The sequence below is a fragment of the Corvus cornix genome, chromosome 20 (assembly GCF_000738735.6).
Source record: "Corvus cornix cornix isolate S_Up_H32 chromosome 20, ASM73873v5, whole genome shotgun sequence".
Lineage (NCBI taxonomy): Eukaryota > Metazoa > Chordata > Aves > Passeriformes > Corvidae > Corvus > Corvus cornix.
The window spans coordinates 14,690,556-14,715,048 of record NC_046349.1 but is presented as its reverse complement, the minus strand read 5'-3'; the positions used below and the strand labels follow the sequence as shown (position 1 = coordinate 14,715,048).

Genomic DNA, 24,493 nt, shown 5'->3' with positions numbered 1-24,493 from the left:
TTTCTGGGGACATGCTATCTTCCTGCACTGTAAGGATTTCTGCCCACACGACATGGGAACTCTATGTGTCGACTGTTTAAAGGACATAATACTAATTCCTGACTTATTACAATAGGGGCAGGGGCTGGTGTGGCCTTTATGGATTAAATCAGAAACCCACCCAGTCTTCTGTGTCAGGATACAAGAATCATAACAGAACTGCCATTCCCATATTTTGCTCATGGCCACATTCCATGCTACTAATTTGGATACTAAGACTAGTATTTAGTAGCATTCTAAATGAGAAGAAGATCCAGAAATTCTGTTATTTTAGCTGTAATGGCTTAAGATGTAAAAAAAAAAAAAAGGGATGGAAAGAAGACAGAAGTATCTTTTATTAAATTAACTTGGATTAGGAGAAAAAATAGGCAAGCTTCTGGGTACACATACTCTTCATAAGGTCATTCCAGAAGGAAGGACTAGTGCCTGAAAGCATTTCCAGTCTTTCAACCACGTAAGTTGGGCCAATAATGAAGGTACTATAAGTTCCATAGATTGCTTCAGATTTCACTAAAGGAGATAGTGAAAGAACAAGTACTTTTGCACCACCTTCCAACACAAGATCTGAACTTGCTGTGTAGTTAAAAGACAGTATTTAGTCACTTACCTGTTCCATCTTCCACATTCTCTACTTCCATGACTTCTGTATTTATTCGGCCCCTGAAGATATAAAGGGACCCATTGATTGACTTTGTCCTTTTAGATGTTTTTTTCCCAGTAACTCTGCAATTAGGATGAAGACTGTTAGCAACACATAAGCAAACGGTCTAACCTATATATGAACAAATCAATCTGAGATATGACTATTAAAGGAGGATTCCAATATAGTAGCTGGTGGTATTTGACCACATCTCTAATGTTAAATAATTGGAATACTCATTCAGATTTCCAAGATAGGTGTGTACCAGTGTCAATACAGCAGTAATGAGCTTGTTTTGCCAGATTATGTAAAGATGCAGGCAGCTTCAAGATTTATATTCTTGATGACTGACTGAAATACATGTCCAGGAACAGCACGCAGCCTTGGGATGACAACTGCAGTATCACCTGACAACATTACATTTGACTCCTTTGTTTGCCTAAAGCTTTGATCAATTTGTGGTATGCACCAAGCTTCAAATATGAAATGAACCACATAAAGAAGCCAGTGTCACATGTCCTGCCATGTGTGTTACACGTTGTTGTATGGGAAAATTCTGCTGTGGCAATTTTGCATCCAAGTTTACATCCTTATCCATAAGCTTTATAGTGTCTCTGTTGAAGTTTCTTACAAAAGATTCAGGAAAGCACTTTTCATTACTAGCTATGTTCTGATTTTTATGCCTAAAATAGGTTTAAAACTATCCAAGTGACACCTGTTGTACTCTAATATCCAAGAACAACCCTGCTATGCAAGCCAAAACACAACTGGTCAAATGGTCATTAAGAGGTGGCAGGTGTTCAAATTCCAGTCAGTGAAGGTTCTGCTGTGGCAGTTTTAATCGTAAGATTAAAAAAATATTGCAGTAAAAATCATCTGGGGAAAAAATTTCTTGTCAGAGTGAAATATCTATGATAAACTGAGGTGAGATGAGAATCACCAATTTTTTCTGAACATTTTTTGTTTTGTAACTACCTTTAGTGACAAATACACATTTGGTGATGACCACCTATTTACATCCAGTCGGATTGTCAGGGGCTGAGGTCTTGGAGCTATTGGATCCTTTCCTAAAGACAGCTCCTCAAGTCAAAAGAAAAGCTGTCCTGGCAGCCCTAGGGAAACCCTTTAAACATTCAGCCTATTTCCCTACATGAAACATACTGTTCCTGACATCAGGATTCAATTTAAATAGCAGCTTATGATCCTGCTAAAACCAAAAACCAGTACTCAGCCCTAAAAATCTATGTCATCAGTTTGCCAGACTTCCCGAAGCTTCTGCAAAAGGAGCTATTACAGAGCTAAAATCACAGATCTGATTCTAAACACACCTTACACTGGTTTCAACAATCCTACCCTTAATTTATGTTATTGTGACAAAATATGATGTCCAGATTGGAATGCTGCACTGTTGACTACTTATCAAAGGCTGAGCCCTGAATTCTGACTGCATTTTTGAATCAAGGAATACTCCACTGATTTCTACAAGTTAGCATAGCACAATGAGATGAGAACTAAGTCATTTAATTTCAAATTAGGAACAGACATAGACAGTTTCTTAATGGGGTTTGGGTTTTTCTTAAGGTGTGTGCAACTAACATGTCAGTTGTGTGAGAGCAGCTGGCCAAATGGACACACCAACACAAAGGAAAAGACATTGATTTCCATTCTGGACTAATTATAAATAGCAGCGGGACAGCAGAAATATCCAAAATTAAAGTAGCTCAGTGACCAAAATATATCTTCTACATTAGGCAACTCCCAGCAGACTTAATGAAACATTATGCTTTTTAATGAAAATCAGATCCTCAACATCCCATCAATTCAAGTTATATTGTCAGAAAAGGTAAACAATACCAATCCCTTGAGAAATCCAAGTGTTACAGCGGCCTCCTCCAAAATCAAGCCAAACTACAGAGCAGCTTGGTAATGTCTCCTGTACAAAAAGTTCTACTTAAAGGGCACTAGAACATTTTGTTTTCTAAACCTTAGTGTTCCAGGAAAACTGCCTGGACACCACTGGAGTTAGGCTAACCTCAACTACAAACAGGCTAGAAAAACAGTTTCTAAGAGCTCTGAAGAACTAAAAGATTAATATCAAATTAACTGGGGTTTTTTAAAGGAATAGTTTCTGTAAGAAAACACACAAATTTCTGAACTCTGTTTCATACAGAATTTTGGACTTTGAATCTGGTAAAGTGTCCACGTGAAGTGCTTCCTCTCCCTTGTGTCATTTCAGAGTCAGAATGCTTCAGGTAGATAACATTATACATCTTTTAGATTTAATGGTGTAATTTTTTTTTAAATTTAAACATTTATGTCTCATCTAATAATTTTGAATGTAGATGTCACCTAATAATTTGTATTTAGGTTGTACAGATTCAGCATCATACACACACAAAAAAAGTCTGAACATTACTGAAATTAGTTTTCACAGCTTAATGGTTCCAAAATTTCCATTGTTTTCCTGGGGGAAAAAAAAGAGAGAGAAAAAAACCCCAAAAAACAAACGGAAAACCCCAAACCAAAACAAACAAAAAAAACCCCCCCAGAACAAACTAACTAAACAAAAAATCCCCCACAAGAAACAAAAAACAACCCCCCCAAAAAAAACCAAAACCAAAAAAAACACCAAAACAAATTTTGAGAAATGAGAATTTTCTTTGGAGAGAGCACTGGTTTTACAGAATTTCTACTTGGGTTGGCTGTTCTATCTGGCCATCACCAGCAAGGAAGTATAACTGGAAGCAGGGGGATTACATTACAGGAAAGGGAAGAAGAGGAGAAGGGAGTGTAGAGAATGCATTGTAAATTCAGAACAGACCAGGACATGAGAATGAGACTGGAGGTGTGAAGGTGAAAAGCTCAGGAGCTGAAATACTGTATAATTGCTGCAGAAACAAGTTGCCTTCCACTCTGCCAGTGCTATTTTAATTACAAGCAGCAGGTATTAATAACACTTAAGGTTACTTAGGTGGGATGATGCAAAAAAAATTACTAGGATAAGAAAGGAAGGAAGACAACAAACAGAGCACATGGGCTGCAAATGCTGACAGCAACTGCCAAATCTTCATCTCTTTCTCACTCCCCTGGGCCCCACATCTATTCAACATTTGCTTAGTCTTACGCTTTCCCATATCTTGGCTTTTTATCATTTTTAACATCACCCTCTTCTGCTTAGCGTAACTTCACAATGTAAGTTGGCACCTTCACATAATTCCTGGAGTCGCAGCTGCCCTCGGAAGCTTTTTGTCTGTAAGAATGCACCCTGTGCTTTTGCTGCACTGTTTTAATTCCTCTTTGGACTGCACGCTTCTCAGAGGTGCACTCCGTTACTGCCTGGAATATTTATCCTACCACACAATGACTTCTCTCTCCTATTGCCTAAGTAATAGAAATAGTCAAGAACAGAGGGAAGTTCCACCTGTGACTCAGCCCTACAGAGCAACAGAGAATACAGTGAGTGATCGGTAATTGATCACACCCTCCACTTACAAATCTTCTGAATGGTAAAACTGAAAATACAGAGGGACTCACCTGGATTTCCTCTTGCAATAGACCAGGAGATTATCAAATAGAAAGAACATTCTCTCCTGGATGTTTCCTGCTGAGATTTTTAACAAAGTCCCTTGCAGCAAGAGCTGTGTGCAAATATCTGTCAGATTTGACCCCTGAAACATAAAAACGAGAGATTAACTTTCCTTTAAGAGTGCACAATGAAGGTCTTTTACTAAAATGCTCTTATTTTATCTGCCATTTAACTGTGAAATAACTGATGCACTCATAAGGAGGAAAGTCTCCATTTCTAAACATGGCTAAACACATCATGTTTTGTCTTACAAATTTTTTTTTTCAGTCTTCATACACTACAATAAATCTTCCCTAATAAACTCACAGGGATTCTTTTCCTGAAGAGATCTTTCACTCTCAAAGTAACTGTACTGTGAGTCTCTCAAGACCACGAGTCTTCCCTTCGTACCTTGAGCTATGATGGCAAATACCACAAATGATGGCTTAAGGAATGCTTTCTAGAAGAATAGTGTTTTTCCCTACCACTGTAGCTCTGATACTGACATTCATTACTATCAAGCATCTCTCTGAAAAATCCTCTCACTGGTGATGCACCTCTCCAACTCTTTTGTTAGGAGTATACACAGGTGCTCTTTTCTGGAGTTCTAACAAACACAAGCAAGTGGGACACAGAGCCACAGACAGCAGTGGCTGAGCCCTGCACATGGCGCAGCCAGAGGTACCCAAGCTGGGTGCTACAAGCACTCCAGCCTAGAAGCTTGGCCAGAACCTGAAAACCACAGGAGAGCACTCGCAAACATTTACTCCCCAAACTGTTACTCAGATTATTCTGAGGAAAAGCAATCATACAGTTCTTTAAACCAGGCCCTTTAGGATCAAAGTAGTTGAGACTTTCCAGGTAACTATCAGGACAGGCAAACTGCAAGTGTTCCCACATTCTGAACACACACAGAGTCAAAAATCTGCTCCACAACTGTTCTATTGACCAAACAAGACAATCTGGCTAAACCTTAGGCACTAGCCTTAAATTCTTTGATCTACAATTAGTTTGAAGGTACAAGAGCAACTAACAAATAAAGGTCCATTTTCAGAAAAACACCCTGAGGCCTTGGAAACATTTAGCACCAATTCTGGATCAGTTACTAGTTTTTGCTTTTGTCTTTAAGTTGGGAGGAAAAACAACTTAGAGTAACAGCAACTTCTTCCACACTTGGCATGCAGACAAGAAGGCAGTGAGATGATATAACCCCCTGCCTTGAGTCCTTCTGGAAAAGAGAACTGACTTTTGCATTGCAGGACATTCATTATCTACATGACTGCTTAATTTTCAAAGGTCCATTAACCCAATATTCACAAATAAAAGAAAAATTCTGCAAAACACAGACATGAAATTCAGCTCCCTCTAGAAAGTCACCACACAAAGATCTGTTTGAATGATTTTAGACATTGCATGAGAGACTTTTTTTTTTTTTCCTTTTCTTTTTGGGAAAGGTGCAGTCTGCTGCCATCAACCTGTTCAGGGAAAATCACTCAAATCAGCCTTTCTACGTGCAGTGCAGTTACTCTAACAGTGTGAACAAAGCTTTGATTACATTGTTTGCTAAAGTGAACCTTGACAGGTGTGCTGTCCATGTCTTGCTTTTACTTAACAAGGAAGCAGCTATTATTTCACAGAAGCCCAGAACACCCTGGATTGGAAGGCATCTTTAAGCTCATCCAGTGCCACCCACTGCCATGGGCAGAGACACCTTCCACTATCCCAGGGTGCTCCAAGCCCTGTCCAACCTGGCCTTGGACACTGCCAGGGATGCAGGGGCAGCCACAGCTGCTCTGGGCACCCTGTGCCCTCACAGGGAAGAATTTCTTCCCAATATCCCAACCTAACCCTGCCCTCTATCAGTCCGAAGCCATTCCCCCTTGTCCTGTAATTCCAGACCCTTGTAAATAGATTCTCTGCATCTTTCTTGAAGGCTCCCCCTTCAGGCACTGGAAGGGCCACAATTAAATGGTCACTCTGAAGTCTTCTCTTTCCTAAGTTGAAGAATCCCAATTCTCTCAGCTTTTCCTCATAGCAGAGGCGCTCCATTCCTCTGATCATCTTGGCGGCCTCCTGTGGACTTGCTCCAACAGGTCAATGTCTGTCCTGTGCTGGGGACTCCAGAGCTTTGAAAGGCTACCAAGGATGCAACATCAATTTGTGTGTTCCACATCTGAGTTTCTATATATTCTGGACGGAATGACACAAGAACCAGCTAGATGCAATAATTCCATCTGCTGTCTGATACATTTTTAGTTTCTTAATCATTTTATGAGAAGACTGACTATATGTCCAGTAATGAGAACTTGTTATTTTTACAATGACTTGTTACTATGTCCAGGAGAAATCACTTTATCTCAGAATTATGACCCCAAAGTCCTATTAGAACACATGCAAACAAGAACAGAAAGCAACTGACTGTACAATAGAAAAGCATCTTCATCACGTGATTTGCCCACAGAGGAATCAAGACTTCAGAGCACCACAAGATCAAGTACTTAATTTTCCAAAAGATCCCAAAACAGGAAAGGCAACAAGCACAGTGACATCGGAAATTGGAATCAATCTTTTACTGACACAGGAATCACCGGGTAAAATTATCTGACCTATTCTGTGCAGGAAGTAAAGCAAATTACTGCAACAGTTGCTTCTCACCTTAAAAATCTATGAATCTTTATTTTTCCATCAGACCCATCATGATGGTATCTAAATACTGTTGATGCATTTCCTCTTTTGCTGTTGGCCTACCTACCTCCCATTTAGACCCACTTGAAAGTTGTTTCAATAGTAAAAAACACAGTAAGATTTATTTGATGGTTTCAAAGACAATGCAGAATTTCTCACCTTTCTAAGTGTGATCAAGCTGCAGGGAAGGGGAGGGGGAAGGAAGAATAGAAAACATCATAGCTGGTAGAATTGCAAATTACAGCCAATTATGAAATGATCAACCTGCCTAAGCACCAACACATACATTACAACTCATGCTGTTCTGGTGTCGGGGTTTTGCTCCCCTATGCATTTCAGACTGGGAGAACTTGCTACTTGTATGTAGCAACTGTTCAGGAAAAGTAACTCACTGTGGGGAGGAGCTGTCCCCATAGAAATATTAATATATAATTAACAGAAACACTGTATTTACTTGTTTTTTACTAAGAAAACAAAAACTGGTTTTGCATACAAAAATTAGTCTCCTTATGCATCCTCTACTTTTCCTCTCCCTTTTTCGAAACTGATCTTTGTTTCCCAGAAGGATTAACCAGAATCAAATTGATCTGCCCGAAACTAATCCGTAGCATACAGCTACAAGGATTCTGTGCATTCCAAAAGCATGAATCTGAGCAAAGCTCATTTTGAGGAGCAGACTTCTGACTAAGCTGAAGGCCTTCAGTGGCTTCCCAGACTGGGGTCAGTTGAACATGTCTCCTCACTGCAATCTGTCTCAGAAACAGACAGGGTAACGCCAGCATCTGCTCCGTGCAGGACAGTGACAGGACAGTTGTATTTGAGAGGAAGACATGGATCGGTGGGTGGAGAGGTTGAAGAAAAAGTGTTGAACTAAGGAAATTGCTCTAAAGACAATCAACTGCTCTTGGTGAAGTTACAGCTGACTCTGAAGAACAAGGAGGCTCTGCAGAAGAAAAATGATGTTATGCTGTTCTCCAAGCTGGGAATACTCGAGAGTGGCACTGACAGGATGACGATCAGAGCAGGGATGGGCCACAGTTGAAAGGAAATGCAAAGTCACAGAAACCAGTGAAAGCTCTGGTCCAGTTAAACAGAAACATTAGTCAAGGTGGAACCTGTTCCAAATCACCTGTAAAAGGTACAACCTTCATGCTGGGTTGCTTGCACACTCCCCATGTTCAGGCTACGTCTCTAATATTCGTAAAATACTTGGTCCTAAGTAAGCTGATCTTCACTTCTTTTTGACAATTTAGAGGCCTTGGATTCAAACAGTTGGAAGCTGCAGGCCTTGTTGATAAGTATATATGGTGTATAACCATACAGACAGGCCACCAGTGCTTCAGAATCCATATCTGTGCTACGAGAAAAGGGAAATTTTGTCTTTCAGGCAGGAGAGGCTGTCATCAGATAAACTAAAAATAGGTATAAATTTGCATTACAGACTTCCTTCTACAGTCAGCTCTGTGACTTATAGGACTGTGTTGTTAATCTAAAACTTTATTTAATTCAGAATTGCAGCTTTCCGAAAGAGAAGTTAGGAGCCTTTCTCATTAGGAATAACCTGTGAAATAGATCTGAAAGCACTAAAGGCAGTTATTTACAAACATCACTTTATTCTAGAGTCACAATTTGTTAAGACCCTTGCACTGTGAAGACTGGACACTATCAATCAGTTTAACACTTTTTCCTATTTACAGAAGAAAAAAATGCTATCAGGTACATTAGCCTGTATTTGTGATATATAAAGTAAATTTTCTATTCAATATGCCACTAGAAAAGCTTAGAAATGTTCCACAGCTAACTGGGAGGGAAAAGCACTTCTTCCTTTTCTAAATTTTGAGCTGAGTGACCTAGATGTCTGTGTTACAAAAACAGTGCACAGAAACAAATCTGAAAGGGTTTTCAGCCCCAAAATATTGCTGTAGATAAGCTAAACCCTAAAAAAAAACCCCAGTAAGTTTGGACATCACTTTATTTATGGCCTCCTTGACACTTTAATAGTCATGCTTCAGACTACAGATTTCAAACCATGGCTCTTGCCTAAATCACCCATGAGTTGCATTGAACCTGAAATGTTTTATCTGCTTCTGGAAGTCTTGCTATGTAGAATATTATACAACTTTGCTTGCTGAGCTTGCTATCCAGAAATTACAAAGCTGGATATCTGGGCTGTTATCACATCTGTAGCTGGATGCCAAGAACATCCTTCAGGGAGAAAATGAGCAAGGTTTAAAACATACACAAAAGATAAAAAACAACCCAAAAGAGACTCATGGGGAGCACCCAAGAGTCCAGCCATGAGGAAGTTTACATGACCTCTAACAAAATGTCCTCAGCTAAGAAATCCTCAGCTGGCAGTGATCAGCCTCAACACTTTAAATGTCAGCCTCACTAAACACCAGTGCCAAACTCTTCATGAGACCACTTAACACCCCTGACTTGCCATGGTGCACCTCTCAGAGGCTTCCAGCTCCACTGATTCAAGGGCCTCAGTTAAAGTCATCATAAGATAAGCTGCCAACCCCCTGCACCATCCTGACTTCCCAGTATTTCTACTGAATTTTAGACACTTCCTCTTCCCCCTCACATTCTAGTTTCCTCCCTTTCAGTTTTTTCCCTGCCAGAGTAAATGCTTCTACCTACACAGAAGCACCTACTGAAAACACATCACAAGAAACACATCCATGAGTAACTTCACTGAGCAAACACAAATAGACCAGTTGCTTTCCAATCCAATGCTTGCTAATCTCACCTTTATCTTTTATACAAGAAATCCATACCATATGAAGCTAAATGAAATAAATTTCTAAGTTCCCAGAAAAACTAAAGGCTTGTAGGAATGGAAACTTCTGTTACTTGGACCAGTCCGGATTTCATCCCAATCTATCTGCCTTTCAAGTGAGATTTGCCCATTTGAAACATCAGTTCCATTGTAGCTCTAACACCTTCCTTTCTTTCATAATCCATTTGTTCTGCTACAATTTAGCAGCAGCCTGCACACACAAAATAAAAACTAAATTTTGAACTACCCAGAGTGATGCTGCCCACACCTTCAAGAGCATTTACACATCACAAAAGAAACACAAATAAATGCCTGTACACAGCATGAGTCATTAAACTCCAGCCCACTAAACTGTGCAGTTAACTGCCTCCAGGGAGCTTGCTGGTCCTGCATCCTTACCTCCCATCCTTCAATGTGGGACTGCAACTGTTCAAGGGCTTCCAGTTTCTCCATCTGTCTCTTGGTCTCGTTGATATTTGTACAGACTGTCTTCATCGCCTGCAGTGCGTTCTGGACAGCTGGGTGATCAGGATGCTTAGAGGGAGTCCTCTTAGCTAATTCCTTTTAAAAAAGGAGAAAACACAGAAACTGAGAAGTGGTTCATGGAAAGGTATGAGCATTAGCAAGCAATCCTGCACAAAAATGCCAGAACCACTACAAAATTAAAGTGAATTTGGGGGCATTTTACTGTAGATGCTGTTCTCCCTTCTTCATCTACAGGGTTAATATGAATGCTGTTAAATAAATGAGGCAATTGCACATGTTAAATATGCCACATTAAGAGAGCTCAAGCCAAGTATGTTTTGCTGTGTCAGATGTGTTTACTTTATATGTTTAGAAGGCTGGGGCACGTGTCCTGACATAGAGACAAACAACATCTCTGCTCTGAAGGAGTCTGTAAGAGTCTCTGCTTCACTTGTTTCAAAGTACAACAGCCCAGTTAAGCCCCACCCAGGGAAAAACAGCAGAGGCAAAGCTCAGGACCTGACAATATTAACTAGTTTGGCAAAAGGGGCAACCACTGTCAACTCACAATTAAATAATTTTTTTAGACCAATAGTATTTCACAGTCAGCCACAACTGGCTAAGAATACATTAAAGAAATCTAAAATATGGCTGGTAATTTTATCTTGATACATAATATGGTGTTTAAGACTGAAATACTTAACTTTCTCACTGTTTTGCCTCAATATGTTATTTGGTTGTTTAAAAGTCCTGTGCTGCTGAATTGCATTCATTCTGCATGAGACACAAGAACGAGTTTGGGTACAGCCAGAGGGCCTGCCCAGCACTGTGATCTGAATGGAGCTAGATTGCTTCAACCCATCTGGGATTTACAGAGTAACAGATGCACAGGGAAAGGAGGCTCACTGCCACAAATGTCAGTTGATATCACAAATGAAATTCCCTGTGGAAGTCTTTACTCTACTTTTGCTGAAAGTCAGGCCAAGAAAAGTCAATGTTCAAAAAGCAAAGGCAGGAGACGTGTTACGCTTTGGTGACGCTAGCCTCTGCTCCATGGTTGCAACATAGATGACTCTCACTAAAAATCAGTGAAGTTCTGCAGCTCCAGTGTCACCCATACGGCACTGGAAACAGGTATGTACACACTAGCACTGTCTAAACATCCCTGTCAAAAATATCACCAAAATACAGAGAAAGACCTCTTCATTCACAGCACATCCTGCTGCAATAAACAGCATCTTCCCCACGCCAGTCCCACCCCAGGAGCAGGAGAGGAGGCTGGGAAAGGCAGGGAGGGTGCTGGCTGGGACTGGCACTCGCTCCTCCACAGCCCTGTCTGAAGACAAAGCCATGGCAAAGCCATGCTGCCCTGACACCGCCATTTCCCAAAAGAGCAGAGCTTGGCACTTCCAAAACACAGGGAGAGAGCTCTGGGTATTTATTTCTTTTAGTGACACATTTATGATGTGTAAACTCTAAGAGCATTTGACAACATTTTGAAAGGCAGCTAAAAGACAGCCCAGATGGCAATCCCTGGGTAAGTTTTGTCCTCCACAAAGCCCAAAGACGTTGTCGTCTGGAATTGCTATCTCATGTATTGCAACTTGTGCACCAATAGGGCCAGGAAATGAGGTTGCTGCCACTTGCAGAAAACTACTTCTTGCAAAGAGTTTCTTAAACTAATTCATAAAACACACTTTTCTTTCTTCTTTGTTTTTTAAGAAGTCTCTGACATCCTTCCCCATGTCCTCCCTTGCTACAGAATACTGACTGTGTACTTCAAGCTGACAGCAAACACACTTTGCAGTTGAAAGTTACACGTTCCTTTATTTTAAAAATTCCTTCCCCCTATCTTTATTCTCCTGAGGACATTCAGCATGGCTTAACATGGACTTTATACAAGGGATGCTGACACTGCACTGACTGGTGCAGATCACTGCTGCCAGGCTGCCTTGCTCTGCGCCACAGCCCAGGGCACAAACCAACCGCAGCTTCAGAGCTGCAGCCCCAGCTGAGCTGCCAAGCAACACAGGTTTACAGACACAACAAAAGACAACGTAGTTCTTTGTTTGTCAGTTCAAAAAGTTGTGTTAATCAACAGTTCAGCTCCAAAATGTGCTTAAAAAAAAACCAAACAAACTGCAATAAAAACCCAAACCACCTTTCTGTAAACATAAATGTTTTATATCTGTTTTATATTTGTATTTTACAGTTTGTAATATTTGCCTGTATAAAATTCATTCTCCACTTAAACCAACCAGAAAATAAATGTCACATCAGGCTTCCTCTGTGTACCTGCCAATCACAATAGTTTTTTTTATTCTGCATATTGTTAAAATTTGTAATTTATGTCAGTGTCTCTGCAGGGTAAATACTTGACAAGCAATGGTAGATCAGATAAAACAGATTAGCTTCAATGTGCCACCAAACCTATAACATATGCTGATCTAAAATGCAATAAAAACATGTTTTCAGTTTTATAAATATCAGCAGTTATTTGTGATTATATGCATACGTGGAAAACAAAAGCATGATTTATAAATTGGCAGGGCTCCTTACAGCTCTGTAGGGAAAATAGACAATTTTTAGTATTATGTTACATAGGGTTGGATTTCAACCACACAGTGTCATGAATCTAAGAGCAACACAACTTTTCTTGGGGGAGGGAAGGGGAGGAAAAAAAACCAACCCCCCCCAAGATAAATATATTCAATTATGGCCAAGTAGAAGGTTCTGTTTCTTGAACAGCTACAAGAGGAATGGAGAGATGAGGGAGACAATAAGGTAACCTTCTTTCATCCTGTTCTATATGCACACCACTGACTTCCCATCTTTCCCTTTCCAAGTGCAGGCAGTGATCATGAAGGCCTCACTGCTGGGCTTTCCTTTCCAGGGGATTCTGACTCTGGTGACTGCTCTCTGCATACAAGTTTTTCTGCCCCTCCCAGGGCCAGTGACTCTGCCCCACATGAAGCAATACATGATTACTGCCCTAATCATCCATGGAAATGTGTACACTCCGATATTTTTAAAGGATCAGAGGTGGAATGTGCACTTCTGGCTGGAGTCTGAGCAAATCCTCAACAGACCAGACCTCAGCCAAGGCCCAAGCCCTGTGAACTCTGGGCTCTCAGGAGCAGCAGGGTGCGGCTGTCATGTGCTGCACATTCCTCCTGTGCCAGAGGAAGGAGACACAAGTGACTCTGCCTAATCCCCACACGATGGTGTGATTAACTCATGATCACCACTGCCCCAGGGTTTGCTCCTTGCTGACATAAATGCACTCTATTAAGGGGAAAAGAAAATTTTTGTTCAGAGACTGGTTTACACAACAGCTCCTTCTACTCCTAAGCAGTGGGGTTAACACTAGTTTAATAGAGTCCCACAATTATCACGGGCAAGACAGAGCTGCCTTCACCCAAACCCTCCTGCTGGAAACATCTGCTCAGCAAGTTCTCCAGGCACAGACCCGTGCTGGCTCCCAGTGGCTCACACGGTTTATGCCCTAAAGATCTGGGTGTCCCTTCACCTCTGCTACCTTCCTTCTTCCCAAAAACCAGTGCCCATCACAGCCAACACAGTTTTGTTTAGCTTGACCCTAGTCCAAGCCTCCTCCTCAATTATAAGGAACTAATTTACTGACTGACAAATTCTACACTAATTTTCTTGCATTCTGTCTGAAGCAGACAAGAACTGCATTGGGGCAAAAATATTAATATCATTACTTCTCTATTTGTACAGAGATTATGAAATGCCATAGCTAGGTTTGAGTCCCATCCTTCAAACCACACAAAAGGCTTGCAAATTAGACAGAGAAAAAGCTACCAAAATGATAAAACTCAAAAACCCCCCCCCAACCCAACCAAAAAAAAACCCCCAAAAAACAAAAACCCACACAACAAAGCCCCCAAAAAACCTCACCCACAAAAAAAAACCCACCTTACCCTCCCTCACAAAAAAACCCAAACCAAAAAACCCAACCAGAAGCCTGTTTACAGTCAGCCACTTCAAACCTCCAATGTTTGTGCCACAAAAACTGTGAAAGTATAAATAAAATTGAAATTTATCAATCACCATCATTTGAATCATTGTTCTGTCTCCATCATTTGTCAGTTAAAAAAAATGAACAGCTTCATCAGAGGATGAGAAAACATAAGGTCACTCGTTGCAGGATGCCATATTTCATTGAAAATTATTGCAATGCTTAAAGTGGATCAGCACTTGGAGATATTCCAGTGTATTATTCCTAATTAACTTAATTAGGACCCAAACCCAAACCAACTCCATGCCAGATGCTATTATTCTGAAGAACACACACACACACACACACACACATATGATATTAATCAAAAGTAGTTACAGTATTTAAAATATGTGCCTTACCCTACTACTTCAGTTTACTTTCAAACACAAAGAAGTCTGAATTACCTTGTGCATATTAGCTTTATCAAACCCACCTACTTGGCTACACTAAATACTTACATTAGACAAGGTCATATCAAAGTTACCAGAAAATCTGGATGTTCACAAACTCTTGCTAAAAACAAAGTAAAAGAGAAAAGTAGGCTAGCTCTGGTCTATGACTTTTCTCATCAGTTGGAATACAATAGTATCTGTTTGCCCTGGGAATTAGATAAAGTAAGATCAAATCCCCATGAATACAAAAGAGCTATTTCAGGAGCAATAACTGAAATTCAGTAGCAAAGGGAGAACAAACATTTCATTTGAGGGTTGTGCTATTTTTAAATCTATCTTTTTTTTCCCTTGCTTGGAGAGCTCCATTTTCCTGGTCAGCACAAACAGAATCCACCTGTGTTTTCCCTTAACTGTTCTCATGTCTGAGACATTTGTGTCCACTCTGGTAATTTCATGCTAGCAACTATCAAATAAGTCTTGAATAGGACACAACTTATTTGCTACAAACTCACTCCCTTTGAGAATCACAATCAACCACACTTTATAATGGTCACTGATATTTTCTGAGCCAAGCAACTTCTAGTGATGGTATTATCTCACTGACTGAGGCAGATTTGTTGCCTAATGAAAACCTAATTCCTCTTTGCTTTTTCTTAAAACTTTTATTTCCTGTCCAGGAATCTTCAACTAAGTGAACAGTCTGTGTGATTTTTATCAGCCTGTATACAAGAAGAAATCCATAGAAAAATGGAATGCAGCACCAGGAGATGCCCGGTCACGGCTCCTCCCTGCAAGGCCATTTGTTCAACAGGTACATGTGGGTCTGGGTCAGCTGCCCCAGAGCCAAGGGCAGGCACAGGGAGGGCAAATTCATCTTTACCCCACTGTGGTTTGAAGGCAAGAAACACTGTTTCTTGGTGGTATTGGCTTTGGCTTTCCAAGAAAGGATGTCTGATCCCCAGGAGTTTTGACATATACAGGTGTACACATCAAGGAGCGGGGGAGCCAACAGTTTATTTCCACCAGTATTTGATCCCCAGAGCCCAATGACTTCAGCTGCCATTTAACACTAAAAGATTTTAATTGTAGCTTAGAAATATTTATTTTCTCCTAGTCTTTTGTCATTCCTCCAGTCCCGGATACAGAACCTCACACTTCCTGAAAGACCTGCCCTAGAATGGTGCTGAGGAAGGGGTAAATTTAAAGTCAAAAATACCAAAATGTCATTGCACCAATGATGCTACTATCTTGTAATCAAAAGTATGAGTTTCTTCTTGGTGTGTTTCCTGGAGCCAGCGTCTTTGTAGGATTTGATTAAAAGCCCTGAAATTTCAGAGGATTTTGTAGTATTGGCATCTTTTGCCATTCTAATATTTTGTAGAGCTTTTAAAACAGCACAGAAATTTCAATTTGCCAGTCAAGCTACCGTCAGTAGATAAAAAGGTCTACAGATTATCCAAACTGATAGAGTCCCAGCACTCATAACCATGTTTCCCAAAAAAATTAGAAGTTAAGCAGGCCTAATTAGCAACGAGTGATTTAGCAACACAGTAATGCTAAGAGAAAAATCAGAGGCACTGAGGTGCAGAAGTAATGTAGGAAGTTCTCTAAGATGGCCCTGTGTGGCTCAAGAGATGACTGCTGGTCCCCACATTGCAGGAGCAGACCCAGCACATGAAACCACAGCAACTTCAGAGCTGCTACCAGTGTATCAAAGACACAGAGCAAAATATAAGAAATATGAAGTACCAACAGTGATCTTTTGATTTAATCCAAAAAGTCCAGAAAATTTTGGGACAAAATTGGTTAAAGATCACTTTTAGATAATCATAGTAAGGTACACCAGATACTGACCACTCTGGCCGGATTAAGATGTCTCCAGCATGGAATAAATGGATGAAGAAACCTGGTGTTCAGGTTTCATTATCTATACCAATAATGATTCTCTTCACACAAATGGTAACCGTGACAGAAAATCTGCTGGAAATTAAAACTTCACCTTTAGTAACAGCACAAATGTAGAGATCAAAATTAAGAACCCAGCCACTATTTCATCTGGTTGAAGTTTCTTGGATTATAGAAAAGGGATCTCTGTAACAAAGCAAAACCAACTCTCGTTTTCAGTCTTGACCACGCAGCAAAGTAACAGTCCTGGAACACGCCACAGAATGAAAAGAAGAAAACAAACACTATCCAAATCCGTGGTCCAGAATTCGCATTTTGAAGCCCTCACATCCCCTGGCCTGTTTACTGTACTGGATGCCACAGAACCTCCCTTTCTGCACACATGGATGTTGCTCATCGTGCAGATCCACAGACTAGACAGGCACCAAACTCTCTCCACAATAACCCCAAATAAAGGCCACTTAAACTGAGGCATCATTAGGTTTTCAATCATCTCTACCTAACCAGTCCTCTCTGAGAACAAATCAGAGCTGGAGCCATCTATATGCTTTCCTGATCTGAACGCATCCTGGCCCCATCTTGACTATTATTAATGCTGTGGAAGAAATACTTGTAGCAGTCTCACCCATTAGCTTCTCCTGCTGTGTCTAGACTGCTTTTGTTTGCTCAAACTGTAAGTGGAGTTGTGGATAGACTGACTAGTAAACTAGCTGTATGCACATGGGTTCCAGCAGCTCAGTCCGTGACTGTGCTGTGAGATGGATCTGTGCTCAGCTGTACAGACAACATAATTCCACCTGCAGGAAAGGCATATTTTGAAAATTTGTCTCTGAAAGCTGCAACTGGATGGAAATAAACCATTTAAACATTTACGAGATGAAATAAGCAATTTACAATTTTAAATGGAACAGCAGATGAGTATCAAGTTAACCAGCTCGTACCTATGAAAATCCTCAACGGCGCTGAAGGGATGGACACAGCACTGCAACAGCCGTACGCGACGTGGCTGACTCATGTGACCAGCCCAGAACTAAGAGCACCAGCTCATCACAGAATTCTTACTTTCTTCCAGAACTCAGAAAGGGACCTTTCTTTCAAAATATGAGGGAAAGTCTTCATTTTTTTCTTTTTTTATTACTTTTGTTTTAGTAAACACAGTGTTACTCTGGCTGAGGAAGAGACTGACATCACAGAAGATTGATGGCTGTTAGCCACAGAGTATCTACAAGGCCATTGGGGGATGCGAGCTCTCCCAGAAACTGCTTTCTCCTTTTCCCTCTCCTTGTCCCCATCAGGCAGGTGACCCAGCCCTGACCTGAAAGGATGAGAGGCAAGTTAGCTCTTTTTAGGTCTTTTATGCTTTATCTTCTACGGTAAGAATCCTAGCAAGGGGGCCAATTAGTGCCACATACCATAGTCATTTCTGAAATGACACCCGCCCATTGGGAACTCATCTGAGACAACCACAGAGTTTTCAAACAAGCTGCCAAACAGCTGTCAGAAGATACAGGATTTTGATCATTAATGACTTGATCACCATCAGGCTAGAGACCTTGTAATGACAAACATATCCCGTTTAGAGTCCCCAGAGCCATCCAGTCCCTCAGAACACTGGCACAATTCTAGCTAGACACAGCTTTACAGAAGTGGCTAAAACAGCTTGCACAAGCCTTAATAAACATCTGAAGAGCACTGAAGTCAAAAGGCTTTGGTTAGTCAGCAAGTCACCCTGTCTGCTCTACCCAGACCATTACAGGATTTAGCAGCCTGCCAGCATCAGGCAGCTTTTTGCCTGTACCCATAAAAAGCCATTTTCTTCAAGGATCCAACTTTCAGAAGTGTAAATCAGGAAAGCAATAGTGGCAACAAAAGTCAGGGCTAAAAAAATGTAGAATCATTCCAAGAATAAAACAACCATCTGCAGAAATACTTTCTCTGATTTACCTTGAGCAGAAGAGGATATTTGCAAATTCTCTGAATTGGAGTCAGCAGATAACCCTCTAGTGGAATGTCTGTTGTCTTTCTGCCTCCCAAAAGCATGCAACCCTACAATCAAAAAAGAAACAAATGTTACTTCAGACACAAAGCTTTCAGATGATTTTTGACATGATTTTGTATTTCTAAAACATGTGTTATGGTCAGAAAGCACTTTACCACACCTAAGGTACAGGAAGTGGCATTTCATTCACCACTGACATACAGCCATCAAGTCTGCACAGTTCTGCCAGACATCAGTGGAAGAAAATTTGCTGTGGATAACAATGGCTGTGCAGAAAGGTATCTTTTTAGAGAAATATTATACAGCTGGTGACTCAAAAAATGCCCTACCAATACGATGGCAAACAGGAAACCTAGATGGACCATTACCTAAAATAATCCAATTTACCCCCACAACAGATAGGACCAGCTGTCTTTGTTAGCTATGTGAAGTTGTATACTGCTGGTCCAGAAAACTCTTGAAGGCTAAAATAAAGCCTACTAACTAGAAATCATGTAATTAACTCTAGTCCAGTTCTCATGTCTGAATTGAACTGGAATTGAAACAAATGAGTCATCTGCATAACATCCACCAATTCTCTGGCAAAACATGCCTAAGCACAGCTGGACAAATAGCCTGGGCACACTTGCTGGCTAATAAGCACACATGGAACTTTTCAACAGCTTATGGAAATTCATTTTTCAGGATTGATATAGGAGTTTAAGAACAGGGTATGGCATTGGGAAAAAACCCTTATAGTCCTTGATCTGTCCTTAATTTGTTACAGTAATCTGTAATCTGTGTGACAAATCAATACTGACCCATTGTAAGCTTTTTATACATTTCCCTGACAATTCTACTATTGGCTGTTGCCAGAGACAGGTAATAGATTTGGGTGGACTTCACATCTATTTCAGATAAACTATTCCACATTCTTATGTTCAACCATGAATATGGACTTTGCTCCAAAAGTCACTCCAGTTGCAAACCTGTCCTGTCCACACAGAAGCTGAACTTTAAATGCAGTTCAGCCAAGAAGTGCCTACTTTGGGGCATCACCAGTAATGTTTTCCCCTGTGAAATACAAACCGTGGCTCAGACACACTCTGAAATTTAGTGAGTTTTTTGGCTGTAGTTCAACAATTTTTCTCTTCGATGAATGTTCACAGACATCATACATAATATCTCATTAGTCCTAACTGGTATTTTTAAAGACAATTGTCTGTAAAATAACCCGTTCCCAGGCTATTCTAGATCTGTAGCACTGGCTACCCAGCTCACAATGCTCCCTGTCCAATTTCCAAGTCTTGGGTGATTCAGTCCTTCCCATCTCTTCCCCTCTCTCTAGCTCTGGGCTCAAAACTGCCCTTTAACACTTACTGATTTTTCAAACACATTCCCACATTCTATGTTTCAGCAGCTGTGAGGGGGCAATCGGGCCAGTGTATCCTCACAAGTAAAGCTTTGTACTTTAGTGCTGCCTTCTCTGCATAGTAGCATTGTAGCATTGGTTTGGGAGGCTGAGGAGAAAGGGAAGGGAAGCCTGGAAGAAACTACAGCAGCCACAGCTAAGTAGACAAATCAGTGCAGCCTCTCTTCCCATATTTGCTGCCAGTTTAATAATCTCTTGGATTCAGGTGCTACAGCAAGCCACAGTAGACAGTGTGACATCCCTCGTAATCAGTTTGCCAGCTGTTGTCTCTAACACAAACAGGAAACTGTCAATCCAGTGGAAGTGGAGAACATTCTGAATGCTGGGAAGGACAGTGTTTACATGCACCTTCACTCCTCTTTCATTGGTTTCCCTCACCAGAAGCACCCAAAAAAACTAATGAACAAAGTAAGGGTCATTTAGTAATTCAAAGGAATGGTTTGATAAGGTTCATTAAAACTCAGACATGACAAACAGACTCGGACTATGCAACAGCATGAGAGTAGGCTCGCTCTGAGGCCTGTATCTTGCGGGCAAAGGAATGCTCTGGCCCTGCTTGTGACTGACATATATGCAGAAGTTTTCTTTTGCTGTACTACATTGGGAAAGAACAGACCTTTCACAGAAAACAAAATAAGAAGAGCAGAAAAAAAATCAGGTCCTTTGCAACAAAGGCAGCCTTCTTTTACTTCATAGAATTTACTAGGAAAAAAGCTAATGTGACAAATTATTCCTTTGCTTATGTGCCAACCCCGTTACAAATGCCATGCATCCATGGCCAAGAAAACAAGGCATTTAAAAATCAAGCAAAATTGGGGTGAAAGTAAGGAGAAGAAACAACCAAGAAAGAAAAGTAAGGAATGCTGGGTAGAAGGCAGTGCCCACTGATTGTTTCTCCTCCCAGGCCAGCTTCTAAGGCGTGTTTGAAGGCTGTATGGCCACAGTCCCTCATTGGATGGGACTTAGGTTACTTCTGACTTAAGCAGCAAGCCACATTTTTCTGGTGAGCTGCAGAACCAGAAAACTGAGCAGGGAATCAAATCCCATGCGAACTAGCCTCAGTCTTGCTGCTGACTTACTGCATTACTCCATCATCTGTGCTTGCTTTTTCTGTAGCTTCTTAAAAAAAAATACCTTCCTTGTTTCCACTGCAATCACTCATGCTGGTAGTGCTCAGTCCTGTGCCTCAACTCATCGGTGATTTCAATATCCCTCCACCCTGAGTGCTCCATACCTGGAATGGGTAATACCTGCAAAATACCCAGCATTCCTGGGATACCGAAGAGCTATTATGAGCACAGGGCAAAGTCAGATCATTCAGTCAAGAGTGCTAGAGAAGGTGCTTACCAGAAGGAATGTTCTCACTGCCGGGATCTTGTTCAATTCCATCAGCAGTCTGAGTGCTTTCTCGTGGTTGCTACAGTACTCCTCGTATACAAAGAATTTGTCTTTCTGCAAGGAAAAGCGAAGTAACTTATTGACTCAGACACCACTAGAGAGATTATTTTGCCACAGTCTGTTACCAAATTCTTTACAAAGAGAGGTGGACTCCAACTGGCACTAGCATTGGAGTTTTCATGAAGTGTGTGGCACTCATCTAATGTGAATAATGTATACAGGTGTTCACTAATTCCTGACTTACTCTGTTGTAAATTAACAGAGACTTTTCTGAGCACTGAGACTTTCAGCACTTTTTCTCTTAACGCTTCACTGAGATCACAAATATTCTTTGCTGAAAGGAGAGATTTTGCTATTTTGAGATACTCGCATAGTCCATGAAAGTAGCCAAGAGCAAAACAAAGCCAGGAGCAAGGAGGCTGACCACTCCTGCAGGAGGAAGAAACACAGGTGGCTAGGAAGAACCAAGAAAGAGCCTGAAATAAGCTCTGAGATCTGGAGGGGAACCATAACACAAAGCAGTCAGCTGGAAATCCCCTGCCTTTCAGGGGTGAGAGCCAGGCCCCAGTAGGTTTGCTGGTTTACTTTGTGTTCTGAAACAAGCAGCAGACGAAACAGCTGTCCATAATTTCTGTAACTGGAAGAATTTCATCAAATACATATCAAATAACCAACATATTACAGATCCTAAAGGAAGGGAAAGATAGCTTCACAATGAGATTGAGGTACTAACACTGGGACATGTCACACCCACCAGCACATGCTGGAATGAAATCCCCTATTAAGAAATGAAGGTCAGCTGGCAGGTCAGGGTCTGCAAGTTCTGCTCTACTGATCGTCAGATTCAAATACAGTGCAACTCCTTGTATCTAACATGATCAGAGATGCTGAACCCATTGCAAACACCAGACATCTGGAAACAATGGAGTGATTCACAAAAGAAGCAGGAACAACTATTTCCATGCCCCAGAAGATAAGGCAAGGAGTGAGCTGATCCTCTCAAAGCTGATAGGAAGGGCTGGACTTCCAGCAGCTATGTTCAGAGCTTCTAGTATTGCATTCATCAGAATAAAAGGGGAGTCATGAGATTGTATTAGGCTTTAGGCAAAATGAATGGTTCAGAAGCCAAAAAACCCATTGGTTTTGAGTGCTTCTCGCAATAGTACTTTATTTCCTGGTTCAGGTTGGCTTCTATGCCATAATGGAGCGCTATGGAGAGGCACACACACAAGCTAGTTTGCATAGCAAAAGTAATTTCAAAGCATTAGTGTGGCACTCTGCCGGGTAATACATGAGGCTTTCCAGAGCTACCATCTCAGGGCACCAAGCCATGCAACCAATGCCCTCGAGAGTTTGCTGTTGCAGTCACAGCAGGATTCTGGTCTGAAAACATTCTATCTGAACGTTTTCATCTCTCCAGAACTTGGAAGTTAATTTTTTTGAGTTTTGATTGGACTCCTAGGATGCTTAGAGCTTCCTGTGTCAGCTGAAGCTATCTGCAGCATCTAGCTACTTTTAAGACAGCTCACAGTGATCCAAGCAAAAAACTACTACCAACTGAAGCAGTTCACTAGCATGAAACCATGGGAATACAGCTGCAGTCACTGGATATTCCCTTTGCTATTGTCACAAGAAAAAGAAATTGCATTAACGTTAGTTTAGGAGAATGTGGCATTCTGGTCAGATGTTCAATGGTAGATACACATGTTCAGAGTCTGTAAAACACTTTTGGGTTTGGTTTATCACTAACCTGATTAATTCTTTCCCCTCCTTGTATTTCAAAAGAAAGAACCGAGAATAAATAGATGTATGTCCAAACACAAGAACAATGGTACAAAGCAAATAAAACAGCATCCACCAAGGGTATGGTGCAAAAGAGCTGGAATGCAGATGTTCAGGACTTTTATCCTTCAGCAGCAGCTGTTCATATTGCTACCGGGGTGCAATACTGGGAAGCTGCAAAGAAACAAAAGCTTCTGACCACTAGATGCAGGAAAAGGCAGGCCTGGGTCCACAGCACAATAGAAAAAAAGCAATAGGATTGTTGTCAACCATAAAAGCAGGAGAGTTACAGAGTAAAGCAGATATAGAATTTTATCCCACATTTTCTCCTCTCACCTCTCCTCAATTCCCTGGATGCAAACAAGCACCATGCTTGAAACTAAAAATAGCAGCCATTAACACAAGATCATCCATTACATCAGTGCACACAAAATGTCACTGCTCAGGTTTTTGACTGCAGCTTTGAGTGCCTGGAGTTTGGGAGGCTATATTTAGATCATGACAAAATAAAGCTCGAGACAGTACAATAATTATACACACACCAGAGTGTTTCCTCAAGTCTTTCCCAGCTGTACCCCATGCCGGCAACCCACAAGTATGAGAACTATGCTTTAAATTACTCTGTGTCTGAAGTGTTTCATTTCCTCTCTGGGTGATATTCAGTCCTGGGCTCTCCCATAGCCTGGTGAGGAAATTATCAGTTACATAATTGCAGATGTTAGCCCAGGAATTCTGAACCTGCAGTTGCTCTAGGGTAAAATGCAATTATGGTCAGAGATGTGACCACATAAAAATGGCACTTCCTTACTCAGCAAATCTGCTGGATACACATCTAGACCTTCTGTTTTGGTGACAGAAGTAAGTCTGTACTGTTCTCAGTTTGGTTAAAATAAATCTTTAACCAACAGTTTATTATCCAAATATGTTTTTTTGGATCCATTAGTACTGCCCACAAATTAGTACAAATTTGAAAACAGTTTTGACTAGGAAAAAAGCAAGTAAGACATTTGGAAAACTGCAACATTTTATTTGGACATATTCTTAACAAGGCATGGCGTTTTCTTGTTTCAAAGCAAGCTGAAACCAAATCTTGTCAACATGAAAAACCTAAACAGAGGGCATAATTCTCAACAAAACAATATCCCTGATGACTTAAGACAGTAAAACTGATCACTCATGCAACATTGCTTTGAAATAGTGAGCATAACACAGGTTTCCCTAGAACAAGTTTCTAGCTGTTATGTCCCCAAACCTCTAGCAATATGGCAATATCAGAAACAACGGATCTGAGAATTCTCTGCCCTTCTGCTTCTCACACCGTCACACCATTTCCTGCCCTGCAAAAGTGAGCCTGTGCTCACGAGGTGTGGTCACTCCACAGTTGGTGCATGTGCTCTCTCTGGCAT

The 24,493-nt window shown here is 41.0% G+C and overlaps 1 protein-coding gene across 4 annotated transcripts in view; it reads right to left on the bottom strand.

Annotated features, from left to right (window-relative positions):
- Positions 1-24,493, bottom strand: part of PREX1 (phosphatidylinositol-3,4,5-trisphosphate dependent Rac exchange factor 1) — a 144,680-nt gene that overhangs the window by 54,721 nt on the left and 65,466 nt on the right. For all 4 annotated transcript variants that reach the window (XM_039563286.1, XM_039563288.1, XM_039563289.1 and 1 more), the window contains exons 4-8: positions 21,255-21,359; positions 18,442-18,543; positions 10,111-10,272; positions 4,214-4,347; positions 647-762 (exon numbers count right to left, since the gene is read on the bottom strand). In XM_039563286.1, coding sequence (XP_039419220.1) covers positions 647-762; positions 4,214-4,347; positions 10,111-10,272; positions 18,442-18,543; positions 21,255-21,359 — 619 coding nt within the window. The remainder of the gene's footprint in view (positions 1-646; positions 763-4,213; positions 4,348-10,110; positions 10,273-18,441; positions 18,544-21,254; positions 21,360-24,493) is intronic.